At 45.9% G+C, this 17095-nt stretch overlaps 1 protein-coding gene across 1 annotated transcript; it reads left to right on the top strand.

Annotated features, from left to right (window-relative positions):
• The first annotated feature begins 10462 nt into the window (after positions 1–10462).
• LOC148031881 (protein NUCLEAR FUSION DEFECTIVE 4-like) lies at positions 10463–13283 on the top strand. Its single transcript, XM_087682448.1, has one exon. It carries the CDS (start codon positions 10693–10695, stop codon positions 12562–12564), a length of 1872 nt encoding a protein of 623 aa, XP_087538574.1. The 5' UTR covers positions 10463–10692; the 3' UTR covers positions 12565–13283.
• The last annotated feature ends 3812 nt before the right edge of the window (positions 13284–17095 follow it).

Below are 17095 nucleotides of genomic sequence, written 5' to 3'. Positions count from 1 at the left end.
GCGAGAAAGCCTGACGCAAAAGCTGGTTTGACAAACATGTCAAGCAACGGGAGTTTGAGCAGGGTGACCTAGTGCTCTCTACTCAGTTAAAGGACATAAGCAAAAGATGAAATTCAGAGGTCTCGGACCCTTCAAGGTCCAGGCAATCAGCCGAACTAGTAATGTCGAGCTTGAGACACTGGATGGTGAAGGAATGGGCTTCTTCGATGGCAGCCGTCTCAAGAAGTACTACCCGCCCACTCATCCTTTGCATGAGCCACCAATGGTGGAACCACCCGTCAAAATACGAGTAGCCACAATTACGGAAATCTACGAGAATGAGGAGGAGCCTGTAGAACCCGCCTACCTCCGTGTCACGGTCACTGCCAAGCAAACGTGCTCCTTCAACGCCTTGATTGATGAGGGGGCGGATTTCAATGTTTTAACGCACAAGTATTGGATCCAGCTCGGCAAGCCAATACTTCATCCCACAATAGTCAAATTAAGCCCATACGGGGCTCAATCCTACCCCTTCTCGGCACATGCCGAGTCACCGTTTCTATCCCACAACAGCCAAATTAAGCCCATACTGGGCTCAATCCTACCCCTTCTCGTGAGTCGCCATTTCTATCGAGTCTGAAACTATCCCCATGCTATTTTACGTGTTGCCAAGTACCATGGATGCAAGGACAGAGTCATTGCTCGGGCGAACCTTTAAAAAGCAGACTCACTGCAATGTTGATTATGAGTCGCAGCGCATCCACTTAATGATCGGCAACGTGCGTATTGTCACGACTTTCAGCAAGGGCCTCGTAACCCTATCATCGCTCACAGGGCCACCAATAGAAATAGCCATAGGTAGGACTAAGGAGGGGGGTCATGCATATCTGCCGCACCTAGATCCCCATAAACCACAGGCCGTAGTACCCAAAGCAAAACCCCAACAGCCTCACTTGCAATGGGTACCTAAACAGCCTCGAGAACCACCTAGAACTAGACGCGTATGTCTGCATAAGACCTACAAATCTAAATCTAGGAAACCAAGACGCCATCATCGCAAGTGTCGCGTGATTAAACAAAAATAGGTCCCTAAAATCCTCATGCGTGCACAAGGCTACTATGAGGGGAATGCCTCGCTGTGGATCCCTAAAATCCCAACTGCCAAAAGCACTAGTTCTATGTCGACCTCAAGTCTGATCAGTCCTTGTCCCCCGACGCCTCAAGACCATGAATCGCAGTGCTCACCCCACTCATCCGACCCCTCTACCCGTCAACCAAGAGAGTCGCACACGCCTATCGGCCCAAACAATGGCCATCACCACAAGTGGCATCATCCAACCAACTCAACCTACCGCTCCGCAGCCTAGCTGATTGTAGTAGCATAACTGCTAAGATCAAACCCGACCCATCCATCTTGCCAACAGCCAGGTTGCCGACTCAAACAGACCCCCAGCCGCAACTCTGTACTGTCAAAACCTCCAGTTCCAGCAAACCTCAACCACCCGTCGGCCTTAAGCCCTCCTATGAACGAAAGTCATTTCTAACACTAGCCGCTGACCTTGCAGAGGACACTAGAGATGATGTGGTGGACTGCATCAAACAGCTCAATGCCACCTTTGTTGCACTGGCCCTCAACTATGACCGCCTGGACTTGGGTCTATTAGCAGAACCCTTTGCAACAGACGTGCGCAATATGCCTTGCTCTTGGGAGACTTTTGAATTCGCCTTTGCACAAGCTTCTCGCTTTGCCGTTGAGTTGCTCGCTAGCGAGGTCTCCAAAGAGCAAGCCATTAAGCAACGCCTCATCACGTCATTTGACCCATGGACAACGTCTGCCATCACTCACCAAGAGAGCGCAAGGTTATCCCACCTGGCAGATACGGGATCACCCTTCTTGAAGTAGTGGTACGCTCTTAGGTTGCAAGGGGGAGTCGACGGATGTCGCATAATGACCAATGCCGAACAACACTGAGCCATCAAAATGGCCGAGTATGATCCCACCTATGTCACGCCTACCTTGTATAGAGTGTTAACCACTCTTCGGGGTCGGCCCATGGACGATCATATCTCAGGGCACCCCTATCTCGACCGCCTCTTAACAGAGGAAGAGCTCCATATCGCAAGTCGGGTCGACTCCGGTGATTTGCTCACAAATGTCCTCACGTACATCACACATGTAGGCATTCGACCCTGTGACCTGGACTGCGCTGCACAATTGGAATATAACCCCAACTTCTACGTTTGGCTCCTACACAAATAAACATGAACGCCTTGGCCCCACAACCTCCAATCCTGGGACGGATTCTTCTTTTCCAAAAGGGGGAAGGGGCAGTAAGGGGATAAACTAAATAAAATCTAAAAAGTAAACCAAGTGTGAAACGCTCAAAATTGAAATGCAATATAAAAGGAGGTGATAGAAGTCTAAAAGGAAAAGTTAAGGCTATGGGCAATAAAATCTGCTATGCTTTTGATCGTCTAGCAAATTAGTTGCCAAAAAATACTAAAGAGGAAAATGGCTAAATGTGCAAGTGGCGACCATGGCAAGCCAGGACAAAGCAGGCAAGCTCCCCTTCTCGAGGGAAGAACAAGTAAAGTACGACCTCACGGTGGAAACAAGAGCTTTCAACCAGTTAAAGTTCCGCCACGTATTCAACCTGGAAGACGTAGTCATCGAAGAACCGGCGGTACATCAAATTATAGAGCAGTGCCACCTACAGAAGTACCTTGATGTAGTGGGCCGGAGGATAAACTACACCCTGTGCGCTGATTTCTTGCATACCTTCAACAAAAACAGGGGCACCGTCACGGTGCGTGACAAGGAAGCTACCAGACAGGTGCAAATCGAGCTAACCCCCGAGCTGGTGGAAAGGGCACTAGGGCTACCAAATAAGGTGGAAAGGAAGCCAAAAAGAGACATCTATGCCATGTTGGGGATGGATAAAGTGAAGGTTCACACCAATGACGGAATTAGCCTGGCAGACATCCCCAACCAAGAAATTCAGCTACATGCAAAGATGGTGCACGCCCTGTTCTCAAGCCAAAGGTACAACAGCATTATGATCCGAATCAATGTACCTCTGCTCGACAACATCGCGGCGCAATCGTTGGACGAGGTGAACCTCAATGGGTTCGTAAGAAAGACAATTGAGGCTTCGGCAAAGGCCCTGGCAACAGGAGGAAGAGCCATGGCAGGAGAGTCCCCGTCATCCCGATCGACCCGCAAAGCCTCATCCTCCAAGGCCTCCACCATAGGGTTTGGAGGTGTCCTTACAACAATCATTCAAGAAGCGATAGGGCAGGGACAAGCAGGAGAAGACAAAGAGGGAGGTGACGAGGAAAGTGGCGAATCACCGTCACAGTCCCAGCCTCATGCGGAAGAGCAATAGAGGTCGTCTGATGAAACGGAAACGGACACCGATGAGGAGGGAGAACCCCAGGCTACACCACAAAGGAAGGCGGAACAACGAACTAAGGCCCTACATGGAAAAAGAGAGGAGGAGCCAAAGAAGAAAGAGAAGGAAGATCTGGAATGGGCCCAAAGGGAGTCGGTAAGGGATGAGGAGGAAAGAAAAAAGAAGGCCGAGGAGGAGCTGAGAAGGAAGGAAGAGGAAGAATTGGAGCTGGCAGCCCGTCGCTCCATCGAGGAACAGCAAAGAAGAGATGAGGAAGGAGCTGAGGGTCCGCACCAACCTGAGGCACCCGGTTCCAGTACTGGTGTGTCGGAAATTGCGCCCCTGCCCCCCTGCAGAAGGAAAAGGAAAGGACCTAATCAGGCCAGCTTCCCCTCTCCTCATACCACCCATGCAAGCCACCCCTATCATGATGATACCCCTTGCCACCGCCACCCGGGGGTACACCCCAAAAGTCGACGAGAGCAATGTGGTCACCTAGCTGCAGTTTCTGGTGGAAAGGGAGCTGGCAAGGAAAGCGGCCGTGGCCATCCCAACTTCAGGAGCCAAAAGGGCAGCCACGGTCGAACTGGAGCCAAGGTCGGAACTGAAAATGCAAAAAGTAGAAGAGGTCGCCACCACTACGACCATGCCCCACCCCCCACCTCCAACAGGCCAATAGGACGAGTACGTGAAGGAGTTGCTCGCGTAGTTGCAAAGGGCCAGACAGGAGAGGAGGATAGCCGTGGAGGAGCTGGCAGCGGAACGATAATCACAAGCCGCCCTTCAGCTGGAAAGAATGAAGTAGATAACAGAATATCAAAGGGAAATTGCTGTGCTCAGGGAGGAAGCCAGCACTAAGGAGGCGCAAGAACTAAAAGCCCTGAAGGAACGTGACGCTGCCTGGGAGGGAAGAAGAAAAATCTTGATGGAGCGTCTCAACGGGGAGAGGGAAACGAATGCCCACCTTTGGTGCAAAAATGATCAGTTATTTGCAGTCAACATGGAAGCGCAAAGCCAGCTTGACAAAATCAAACAGGAGGCTGCAGAGCTGGACCAATTAAGGGCAGAATAGGTGTGAAGGATGCAGGTGAAGCTAGACCAGCTCAATGCGCAAATCGCAGAGGAACGCCAGGAGCAGTCCCGCCTGCACCGTGAGCTCGAGACCCAGCAGCAACAACTCATGGCAATGACCCTCCATCAGGGGGAGAGCCTGGAAGATATGGAAAGAAGGGCAAAAGAATTGTCCGATCATAATGAGCATAGAGTACAGGACTTAGCACGTCAGCTAGCCAAGGCCGAAGGAGATAGGGTGCTAGCTGAGAATCTGGCAGAAGCGGCCCAACTCTCCATGATAGCCCAGCAGCACACCTTTCTCAATACGCTGCTCCACGCCACCAAACCAGAAGGAGATGAAGCCAATGATCAGATGCAAAGGAAACTAACCGTTGCGCGCAGAGCTCTCACAGCAGGCTTGCACGTGCCGCTGTAGCTAAGAGACCCGCCGCAGAGCCTAGAAGAGCAGAGAAGATATCTTGCATAGGTAGGCTTGACGGCGTAGGAGATAGATGACCTCGGTTTCACAGAGGAAAAAACACAAGAAGACGAGCAAGCAGAAGGGGGTGAACCGGAGCTCGATCTGGGACCTCAGGAGGAGGAATACGTCCTACCACCCCCTCAACCACAACAAGCCAAAGTGCAGCCCCCTGATACATCTGCCGAGAGAAGAGCGGCCCAAACCAACCGTAGGAAAGAGATGGTGGAGAAGGCAAGAAGAAAGCTGAATGCTAGACCTGTCCCAAGACAGCCTGCCCCTCTCCTACTGCGCACCCAAGATTCCCCTGCTGAATTCCGTGCCGAATTGATTATCTGGGAACAACAGGAGAATAACCGCGACCCCTTCGACTTGCGCTTTGAGTTTCCCACTGCCTTGAATAGGGTACTTCCCATTCAATTGGTGGAGGATGTCATTGCCATGGGGGCAAGGCTCAAAGCCAAGTGGTTAGCGGAGCGTGAGGCTCACCCAACTGCTTGGGGAGCCAAGGACCACGAGTTTTGGCAAGATAAAGTCCTCCAGGTACCTAGATCAGTGGAAGGCTATAATTGCCAACCCATCTGGAGGAGACGCATTTTTGACGTCAACCTGGAAGTGTGGATGGCATTTTGCAACACCCTCCCTTCAGAGAGAAACGACCCCACTTTTATGCCGTATCCTCGAAGGGTAGGGGTAGACTTCAATCCGTCCATCCACGGCAGGTTCGATTTCCCCATCATCTATAATACCAATAGCACCTCCCATAGAAACGCCCTTCTTTTCACCCTCCCCGACTTATATAGCTCTATAGATAAATTTCTTAGCGAGTTCACCTCTTGCCCCAACCCCGCATTCATCACCACTTGTAATTATCTTAGGTTAATTAGGATCCTAGTCCACCAAGAGCCCGCACCCCAAGAACGCCACCTCCCACCCCTCTATTTTGACCCCAACGCCATAGACAGCAACACCATGACTCGCCTCATGATGCGTGCTTCTCTTTTGCCATCTTTCTGTGGTGCACTACTCGAAGACATGAACGACAGCAAATTCACCCAGTGCAACCACCCCTTCCTTTCTACCACCACCCTCAGAACCCGCCTCCACATCAAAGGCTACTTGTTGAGTCGAAAATTCCTTAATAAGGCCCCCTGCCCTCCACCAACCCCTTCTCACTATTCAGATGACGAGGAGTGAACTCCTGTCATGCCCTTGTACCGCTTGCTTCCATGTATACGCCTCCTCATGCTATTATATTTATTTTTAAAAAAAAGAGAAAAAAAAAGGACGGAAAGACACACCACAATCACCGCACCTAGGACCCTCCCTAGCCCCCCCCACTTCACACTTAGGGCACATCAAGGGCAGGACGTTCAGACCTGCCACCCTAAGACTTGCACTGCACCACCAACAAAGCACGAACTGGGTCCTCAAGTGTAGGACATTACCAAGGGCTTGCCCAAGGTTAGACCCATCTCCCAGTTTCACTGGCACGGACACCATGCACTACACAATGAGACAGACACACCCCCTAGGAAGTGCACAACTTTCCCTGCATGCTATGTTCATGTTTCAAGAACGGGATGTTGGGTTGAAGGGGATCATCTACTACATCCTCCAATGACAAGGAATTTTTCCAGGAGTCGGACATGACCCCATTACAGCAACTTCAGGAGCTTCGCTGTGAACGTTTCAATGGCTCAACGGATTTCATATTGCCAGTCATCCGCCTACTAATGGCTGCCATGACTGAACCAAATCAAGCAAAAGGAAAACCCCGAGATGGGCTGCCATTGGCATAGATTTTGGAACCTCACCGTCCGATGATCCATGCCCACCGCCTCAAGATCTACGAATCGCTTATTAACACCACAAGCCTGAAGACTTCCAACTCAAATTTGAAGATCCTCTACCCCCCGACAAGGGCTTTCAGCCCAGGCCACGGCTTTTCAAGGCAAACAACGTTCGGAGGGTTTCTCGAGAATAAATCCCTCCAATACCATCCTCCTAAGGGATTGCTTATTGTTTCAAGCGTTTTAGATACTCAAAAGATGACCGGCTCCATAAGGGTGTCCGAACAATGAGAAAGATGCCGCCAATCATCAGGAAACCTAAAGCACGCCGAAATCTCTCCTGGTCATCGTCATCAAACTCCATCACTTCTCATTCACAAGCCTCAGTGTCATCTACCCACCAGTTACACCTAGCAATAGCATCATCTATTCCACTACTTCCCACCACAGTGCCATGGGACTGGCACTCGTCTAGGAGGGGGTAATGTTAACCCCAACACGAAGAAAGCAAAAGAAAAAAGCAAAAGAAAGTGGAAAAGACGCAGGGCAAAGGCGGAAAAAAAGGTAGCCCGACTGAAGAAAGAAGAGGAAAAAAGACCAAAAGCGCAAGGGCAACCTTAAAAGTCCAAGGGAAATGCAAAAGGGGAAAGGCGCATTTTAAAATAAAAAGGCGTACCCTGAAATCTTGTAAAAGAGCATCGGGCTCTCACCCGTGCAATTTGTAAATGTAGACAGGCGGTGGAAAGGAAGCTAGGAAGATAGAAGGACAATGAGAAAAGGGGCCTAGGCTAATGGCCGGCCATGTAAAAAAGGGGGATGACCGCCCATGGAAATTAGGGCATGTATATAAAGTTGAAAAGTGAATGAGAAGCTCATTCTTTGGTGTGTGACAAAAGGAGTCCTCTTCTTCTCTCCTTCTTGCTTGTGTGTGCTCTTGAGAGAGGGAGTGAGAGTGTGAGGAAGTGAGTGTGTGTGAGAGTGAGGGATCAAGAGGGTGAAGCTCTTCACCATCTCCTCTCCTCTTCTTCTCTTCTCTTCTCTTGCGCGCGCGGCTATGGAGGATGGAGCTTGGAGATGGAGGAGGCTTGAGGATGCTTGAGCTGGCATCTAGGATCGTGGAGCTACCGGAGTGCAAGAGAGAGGAGGGTACTCGATTGAGCATCAAGGTAAGCTCACTACACTCATTGGATCGACGGCGCATCGGCTAGGTGAGAGATAGCCATGAGAGCTCGCTTGAAACGCTTGAAAGAATAAGCGGTCCGAGGGTCTTGGCGGTTGAGCGAAAGCTCCCACACCTGAGGCTTAACAAAAGACTTTGTCCAGAATGAGCATATGAATGAGGGGTCATTATTTGATGTTCCATTTTTCTCATTAGCAAATGGGGTGAGAACCATAGGCTTGTTATTCTAGTCTTATTAGAATTCCATCTTCAATTTCATATTCAACTAACCACCCTAGAGCATATGTTGAAATTGCAAATAGTAGAGGGACTAATGGACAACCATGTATGATATTTCTATCATCTAAGAGAGGAAAAGGGCTGAAGTCTTAGCATTGGTTGCTATTTTAGTAGTTGCATTACAAAATTGTGTACTCACCTAGGTGATGAACCTTTTTCCAAGACCCATATCTTGAGGAGACTCTAGTATAATGCACTAATCAAGCCTATCATATGCTTTGTCAAAGTCTACTTTGAAAAACATGAAGTCCCATTTTATTTTTTGAGCAAATTCAAAACCTTCCCACCACAAACTAACAATAGAGTCAAGGATGTATCTCCCTAGAGACAAGTAATTGGTCTCCAGTTAGAGAGGGAGTTTTTGTTATCTCTTTAATGTATTAATTTGATAACTCCTTGGTTTATGTCTATGGGTAAGGCTACAAACCTTATCGACTCTCTCCACACCTACAACAATGGTTGTATGAGGGGGAGCTTCAATTCTTGGTAAAACTTGTTGGATACTCCATCAAGACTAGGAATTTGTCCATTGGCAAGATAGTCTATTGTATCCCCTATTTCTATCTCAATGAGGTCTTAATTGAGTATTTGGGATATTGAGCTTGGGGGGGGGGGGGCGGCGGGGGCAGGGGTCGAATTCATGCAATTCTAGCTTTGGCTAACATTACCTCCTAAGATGGTTCCTCAGGAGGTGAGAAGATTTCTTTGTAAAATAATTTTGTTGTTTCTTGGTTCTCCTCCTTTGAGGTTGCTATGTTCCCATATTTTTTTATTACCTCACATCTATCAACCCATGGAAGGAGACATAATTAATCCAAGCTGATTTTTCATTACTTGAGGTAACTTGACCCCTCATGAGAAACTGGTCTTTAATATATTCAACCATATTGAGGTCACCTATAAGAATTATAGGGCATCGAATTTGCAGTAGTGAATTCCATAGAGAGATCGTTTCATGTGATGTACATGGGGCATAGATGGGCACTGCAACAATTTCTTCTATTTCTTTAAATTGAACTATTGCCCATATTATCTGGGTCAATAGAAGATTTGCAAATTATATTTTTATTTTAGTGCTAATACCTATTACTACTCCTCTATTATGATTGTGTTGAGTGAAGATCCATTCAAAAGCTTGGTTAATTACTATGAGGTTTTCAATTAGATATTCTTAAGAGAATTTCACCTCTTATAGGTAGAGGATGAAAATTGTTTCCAAGTCTTTAATCCAACTCTTTATGATCCTAGCCCTTCCCTAGAATCAATGAGGCCTTTACAATTAAGAGAAAAAAAATCACAAGTATTCATTAGTGGTGTTTATTTTTTGTTTTCCCCTTCTATTGACCCCTCCTTGTTCTTAGATAATGGGTTGCTATCACTATCCCCAAGTTTTCAAGACCCTCTTTTAGTATTCTTATTAAAGTTGTCATTGTATTATCTTTCTTTTGTGTGTCTTCTATACTATTGTCTTCCTTTTGATTGTTGCTGATGACTGGTTGTTACTTTGGTTTTGGTTAGAGTTCTTTTTACCTTTTTAATGGATTATTCGGAAGCCTTCTTATCTTCTTTGGCTCTATAGAATCCTTTAGCTTCAACTCAAGGTAGTCCTTAATGAAGTGGCCAACTTTCATGCACTTGAAACAAGCATTAGGAAAATTTATGTAGGATGGAGCTTGTTTGTTGGTTATGTTTCCTTCTGACTATGAGATGAGCAACAAATCTAGTAATTCCTTACTTAGATCCATCCCTATTAGCAATTGAGGAAACCATCTAGGGTTGATTAATTGCATAGGCCTTTGTCCTAGAAGTTTGCCTAAAGGGGATATCAGAGTTCTAACAAATGACCAAATATTCCTGGGTGGGTAGGTTAGTTCAACCCAAACCGGGACTTTTGCAGGTTTGTCAATTCTAGGATTAAACACTAGGGTCTACTTGAAGAGAGTGAGGGGGAAATTTTTTATCATGTGACATCCATTGACCAATTTGTCCGTCTTCAAGTTTGTATTTCAAAGTTCACGTAAGACGGTCCATTGTACGAGCAGCTCCCCTTCACAGTGGTCAGTAGGCAGTGGGCAGGGGGTTTTCTTTTTTAATTTAATTTAGAAATCAGTCTTATTGACTGCGTGCCTCCTGATTAGTGTGGTCCTACCATCAAGCTCGCACGACATGTGTATCACGTTCGACTCTATAGAACAACATCAACTTTCAAGCATCAAGTAGTCTACTAGGCCTACTAGGCGCAATATCTTTTTGTTTTGACACGACGATAGATATACTTTAGCGGTTTTTGGAAACGCTTTTGAGTGAGACAGCAGAGAAACATACTGATTCACTCACTCTAGTCAGTAGTAAGAGTCTTGACTACACACACTGGTGCTTGGTAATTAATCCCCCCCTCTCTTCAAGACTCCACACACTGGTCCTTGGTAATTAATCCCCCCCTCTCTTTTCTTTGGTATCTGAATACAGCTTGTAGATAGGCCTTACTCCCTTGGGACGCAGCTGCAGCTGTGGCTGAACATCCACCATCTGCCAAAAATGCCGCAATTAATCCTCGCGAAGAAGAGCAACGGGAGTAGTATAGTGAAGAGGGTGATCGACAGCAAATGGCTGGTGATGGTGGCGGGCATGTACTTGATGGCGTCGGCGGGCGCGGCCTTCGACTTCTCGGTGTACTCGCAGAGCATCAAGACGTCCCTGGCGCTCGACCAGAGGCAGCTCAACACCATCTCCTTCTTCTTGGGCCTTGGCGATGGTGTCGGTTTCATCGCGGGCTTGCTCTATGACTTCTGGCTGCCCTCCGGGACCATGGCCGTCGGAGCGCTGCTCAATTCGTTCGGCTACCTCATGGCCTGGCTTGCCCTAACCGGCCGCCTCTTCTCCTCCCTGCACAAGGTCCGGATCTGGCACCTCTGCCTCTTCCTCGCCATTGGCGCCAATGCACAGACCTTCCCAGAGACGGCTGTCATGGTCGTCTGCCTCCGCAACTTCCCCCGCAGCCGCGGCACAGTCCTCGGCCTCGTCAAGGGCTTCTACGGCCTCAGTGGTGCCATCCTGCCCCAAATTTACTATGCCCTGTTCGGGGACCACCCTGTCTCGTTTCTCCTGCTCGCGGGTGTCCTCCCCTCGGTTGTCTCCCTGCTCTGCATGTTCCTCATGCGCTATGTCGACGACACACCCGAAGAGGGGGATGCAAAGACCATGCGCTTCTTCCAGGGCGTCGCGCTCACGCTTGCAATGTATCTCATGGTCATCTTGGTTGTTGAGAACGTGATGCCATCCCTCTCCAGGGCAGTCATTGCAGCTCTCACTTCTCTCATGATTGCCATTATGTGTCTGCCTCTCGCGGTGGTGGTGTGGTCCGAGATGACCAAGCCAAGAATTGATGAGATTAGAGAATCAGAACAAGTGCCTGCTGCGGGGATTCAAATCCAACTCACAGACAACCAAAAAGAAGGCTCTGAAGACCATATTGCAGTACTAAAGCATCCGGATGCATCTACTAGGGAGAAGGGATTAGAGTTGCCTGCGGGAGATTCTGCAACTCTTAATCCAACACCTGTGTCAATCGATCATGATGAGCACGCAGGAGCTCCGAATAATACCTCCGGTCAAGAAGTGCGCCCACCGGCCTCTCACACATTTATTGAAACCTGCAAAGCATGGATCCAAGCACAAGTCCTGGCCCCTAATCCCCCGAGGGGTGAGGATCACTCCATTGCACAAGCTTTATTGTCTTTGGACTTTTGGATACTCTTCGTCGCATTGACCTGTGGCCTGGGAGCCGTGATGGCATTTCTCAACAACATGGCACAGGTAGGGTACTCACAGAACTATTCTACCATCAAGATAAACACACTGGTTGCACTAGTGAGCATATGGAACTTCTTTGGCCGCATTGTGGCCGGATCTCTCTCAGACATGTGCATGGATGGCCGGTCAAGATACCCCTCGCTCACAACTCGGCCTGCTCTCTTCTGTATCTCTATCGCAATCTTGGTGCTGGCCAACCTGCTCATTGCTTTGGGGGTGAAGGGTGCACTCTATATCGGTTCCATTCTTTCTGGTTTGTCCCTTGGAGCTCAATACACACTTACTGCAGTGATCGTGTCCGAGCTCTTTGGCCTCAAAGCCCTTGGAACCCTCTACACTGTGTTAGCTTGTGCAGGACCATTAGGGCAATACATCTTATCAATCCGAGTAGCCGGAGCACTATATGATCAGCAAGCTAGGAAGCAAAACATCGGCATATCCACAGGGGAAACCTTGCTTTGCAAGGCAACTGGATGTTTTCAGTCTACTTTCTTCATAATGACGGGTGTGACCGCCCTGGGGACCCTTGTATGTGTCGTCCTCACACTGCGCACGATGGCATACTACAATAGAAAGGCAACTACATCGAGAGACTAAAGTTGGTCGCACTAACCTTGTAACGAAACATTTGGTACGCACTGAGGTATCCTACTGAAGTTCCATTATTGTAGCCAGAGTTAGTTTTCCAAATAATGGGTTACATATCCTGTACACTGTCACCTCCTTTACATACTTCCTGGGGCTTAACACAAATAGATAAACGAGGTTCGTTTTACAGGTTCTCTGTTAGGCTACACCATGGGTTCTTGAGGGGGAATGTATGCTTTATCATGCTTGTTTTTGAAGCCGGAGTTGCTCATCTATGAACCTCCAGAGAATAGATGGTCTATATGATGGATACTTCAGTGGGAATGCCTTGTGTACTTACTGTTTTTGGCCGTCTCTGCCAAGACCTCTGATTGGAAATTGCTTGTGGCTCAAATGTGGTTGAAGAAGGCTTTTGTCAGAGAGAATAAAGGTTTTGTATCTGGAATATAAAGAGATTGGCATTTGGGCGCCCTAAATGAGGAAATTATTTTCCTTCTATGCCGTGAGGGATGAACTATGAGCGCAACTTTTAGCAAAAGCCATGGATAGCATCCAATCTCCATGCTTATTGCAGAGATGCAGGAGTTCTATCGATATGAAAGTAGCATCAACTTTGCTGTAGCTGTGGCCATGGATGGAGATTTTTCTGCGCTGCAAAGACGATGATGTACAAATAACCTCTTTTTTGGACATCGAGTCATGTATAAAGCAATTAAAGACATTTTCCAGAGCACCTAGCACTAGTATTCACTGGCGTAGACAATTATCCTCGCTCAGCGTCATTGAAAGAGTTTTAGATACCTTGGAATGAATCGAAAGAAAATTTGTGAATAAGTGTAAGAAAACATTCTATTATTGCTACTACATTGATGTTTCCAAGAAACGACACGTGAAAGAAATGTGGGCTAGCTTAGCTTATGCATGCCGATTCCCGAAGTCAAAGTTCCTACTTCTTTATAGTTGTGTTAATATCCTAACGTTGCTCACTTTATAGTAGTCAAAATCATTTCCTTTCACCTTTGTATCATTTGCCACTCTTGCACTCGATGGTGGCTGATCTTTAGGGTTCTAATCTTGAAGGATGCTTCTCAAAGAAATGGCTTGTCTCTAATGGTTGTTAGAAGTTGTCCACTTGAGGAGGCTAATTTTCTTAATTTGGTTGTGTAGTCAAGGATTCAATAATTTGAGTATGCCAAACTCTAATGTAGAGTAAGATGCCCATGTTTCATATGAAAATAGTGTTTAGCGCTTCTACTTTTAAAGCTTGCAAAGATTCTTTCCAGTTTGCTATTTAGCAAACCAAGTGAAGCTGAAATGGGGCATTGGCACAGACTTACTTAAATGTTAGTAGATGGTTTTTGGTTGTTAATGTAGATGGGAGAATATAATAAAGTGATTAGCAATTTTGATTGCATGAAAGTTTTATTATTGCTCCTAAAATGGAGTGTACATTGTTGACAAATTGCAAGAGGTAGGCTGGTTATGTCTTAGGTGATGGAAAATTGTTACTTTCATGAGTTAAGGGTCAATTAGGGTGCTCCAAACCTAGGCCATGCAAAGCACAGCACCAGGGGTTAGAAAGCTAGGGGTTGAGTAGCACATGAATGGTGCGTCACATTGGTGGGTGCATGCAAAGGGCACAAGTGGTTGGATATGCGGGCATGCAAACACACCTATAGGTGGGATGCCATATGCTGGTTATGGGCAAGTGGCAATGGATGGGCACTAGGCCGAGATGAGAGGGCCAAAAAGTATTCCTACTCTAGAAGTAGAGAAACTAGGACCATAACCAAAAATCCTAATTGCCATAGTCTTCTCCAAAAACATTACATTGTGTGCATTGTATTGTAACCCAAAGAAACTAAGTAGCCTTATAAGTGCCTTGATACATAGTATAGGCCATGTTGCTTCCTCTAAGAAGATGTTATGAAATACCAAGAAAACATGCGGATCAATCCTTGCAAAGTAATGGCCAAGTGCAACATCTTTCAGTGAACTAATACCAACTCTTGTCCCTTTACCCTGTCCCAAGAAGTTATCAAAATCTTCAATCTCCATCTGTAAAAAAAGATAAATGTCAAATGAGTGTTGAAATCAAACATATTAATGTATGTCTTACAGAGTTTAAGATAATAGTACCAATTGATTTTCATCATTCTCTAGCTTGGTTGGATTCCATATGTTAATTGATGTTTGTGCCTCATTGGTATCTTCCAATTCTTTAACATATTGCGACTCTTCTTTTCCAAAATGGGAAATTTCAAGTCGATCTTGAAGGCTGTGGAACTTGTCATCTGTAATTTCAGTGTCGTCTGTAAGAGAAAGGGCATCCCCTGCTTCAATAAACTTGTCGTCTGTAATTTCAGTGTCAAGTTTAAGTAACTCTTCTTTCGATTAATATTTGACAAAACAAAGAGAAAGGGCATCCCCTGCTTCAATAAACTTGTTGTCCGTAATTTCGGTGTCAAGTTTAAGTAACTCTTCTTTCGATTCATTTTTTATGTCAACAATGCCATTTGCAGCATCAGAAACCTCTTCAATGATGGCTAAACAATAATCCTCCCTAAGATTGAAGAGCCTTTGGATGTCTACTAGCAGTATGTATTCCTTGTCCTTGATAGGGAAAGTTGGAAGTGAAGCAATAGTATAAAAAGAAGAGTCACATACAAGATCAGCATTTGCATGGTTTTCTTCAATAATGGTCTCAGCTTTGAATTGGGCAACATCTAATTTGCTAGCAATATATGCTTCTTGCTCAGGGTCCAAACATTCCTATGCATCCTTGTCATTTGCTACCTTGTCCAAAAGGCAAAAGCTGGAAAATTTTGGACCCTCTAATTTTTGTTCATCAAATTTAATAGGATATTTAACAAGAGTAAATGCAATGAATGCAGCTATTTTGGACATTGGCCTGCTTTTCTTATAATGAGCAAAACAAAACAAATCTGAGGTACAAAATTGATCAAGAGAATGAGATGTACACTTTCTTGAAAACAAAGCCTTCTCTGAAGGTGAGTTCCCAAAAGGTATGTGAACATATTCCTTTGCATTCTTTTCAACTACCGAAAATGCAAGACTTTCAAACTCAGCAAACTTCTCCATGAAAAACTTCTTACATGAGTACAATACATGGTCAATATCCCAGTCAGGGTTGAAAATATCCTTTGCAGTTCCATAATAAGATATCTCCATGCCATTCTAAAGAAGAAAGTTTAGGAGCCTTTCTAATGGAGATACCTTTGTGATCTGAGACAACCCAGAAACCCTCAATGGTTACTTGCCTTTGATTGGAGAATTCCTAGGCATTCCCACACTTGCTCTGCTGAACAAGGGGAGAAAGCTGTGGGAATTTCAAGGGAGAAGGCAGCACAACCAAAGGCCCTTGTTGACCCTGATGACAATCTTCTTCTTTTTTTAGTAGGGTTTACCTACTCTTGGGAGCTTGCAATATCCTTAGGTTCAAACATGAGTAAAAGCACGATACGATGCGAAAGTGTGTACCCGACCTCATGAACAATGCCTCCTCACTTCGTATTTGCGGATCTACGATATGGCGCGAAAGTGGGCAAGCGACATAAGACACGAAATGAAACAAATTGACATAAGACACACTGAAAGTGGACCTCAACTCTAGCTAGGTTTGATAATTTGCAAAAAAAACCATAAATGCCTAACCGCTTATTTATATAGATTGAAAAATATTCACCACATGGAAAGCCATGTATATAGCCATGTGGATGGTCCACACAAACCCTAGTCAATTAAATAGTGTCACGTGTCACCTAGCCCACAAGTATAAAAGATCGATGCCAGCTTACGTGGCTCACTTTTTGAATCCACGAGTGCGAATACACAGCAACATCGAGATCAACGATTATCGCATCGCCCTGTACCAGTCATCCACAAATACGGCATGAGTAGGTGATTTTTAAACCTACGCTTCACTGTATTTGCGCCCTATCGGTCATGCACAAATATGACGTGAGAAACTTCATTTTCAAATGGTGCTTTATTCCTATCGCGCCGTATTGATCATTTGTATGGCGCTTCATTTCAGACCCATACTTTTCTCCTATCGCGCCATATTGGTCATTCGTATCTCATCAGCAAATACGACGCGAGGAGTAACATTTCAAACCCGCACTTTTCTCATATCACACCCTGTATCGATCATTCTTATGTCATTAGCAAATACAACACGAGGAGTAACATTTCAAATTCACACTTTTCTTTTATCACGTTGTATTGATCATCCGTATGTCAGCAACAAATATGACACGAGTACCTCATTTCCAACCAACGCTTTACTCCTATCATGCCGTATCGGTCATCCGTATGTCATCAGAAAATACAGCACAAGTGCTTCATTTCCAACAAGAGCTTTACTCCTATTGTGCCATATCAGTCATCCATAAATTCGATGCGAGGAGCTTCACTTCAAACCTGCACTTTTCTCCTATCATGCCATATTTGTTGTTTCTGTTTGGGGTTTAAGGTTTCTTAGTTATGGTTTTTAAATGTTCTAATTAGTCTCAGTTTT

Source organism: Lygodium microphyllum, chromosome 8 (assembly GCF_053477565.2).
Source record: "Lygodium microphyllum isolate KBCC chromosome 8, Lygodium_microphyllum_v1.1.10, whole genome shotgun sequence".
In the NCBI taxonomy this organism is placed as follows: Eukaryota; Viridiplantae; Streptophyta; class Polypodiopsida; order Schizaeales; family Lygodiaceae; genus Lygodium; species Lygodium microphyllum.
The sequence above is the reverse complement of the archived record's forward strand: the minus strand, read 5'-3'. Positions and strand labels throughout refer to the sequence as shown.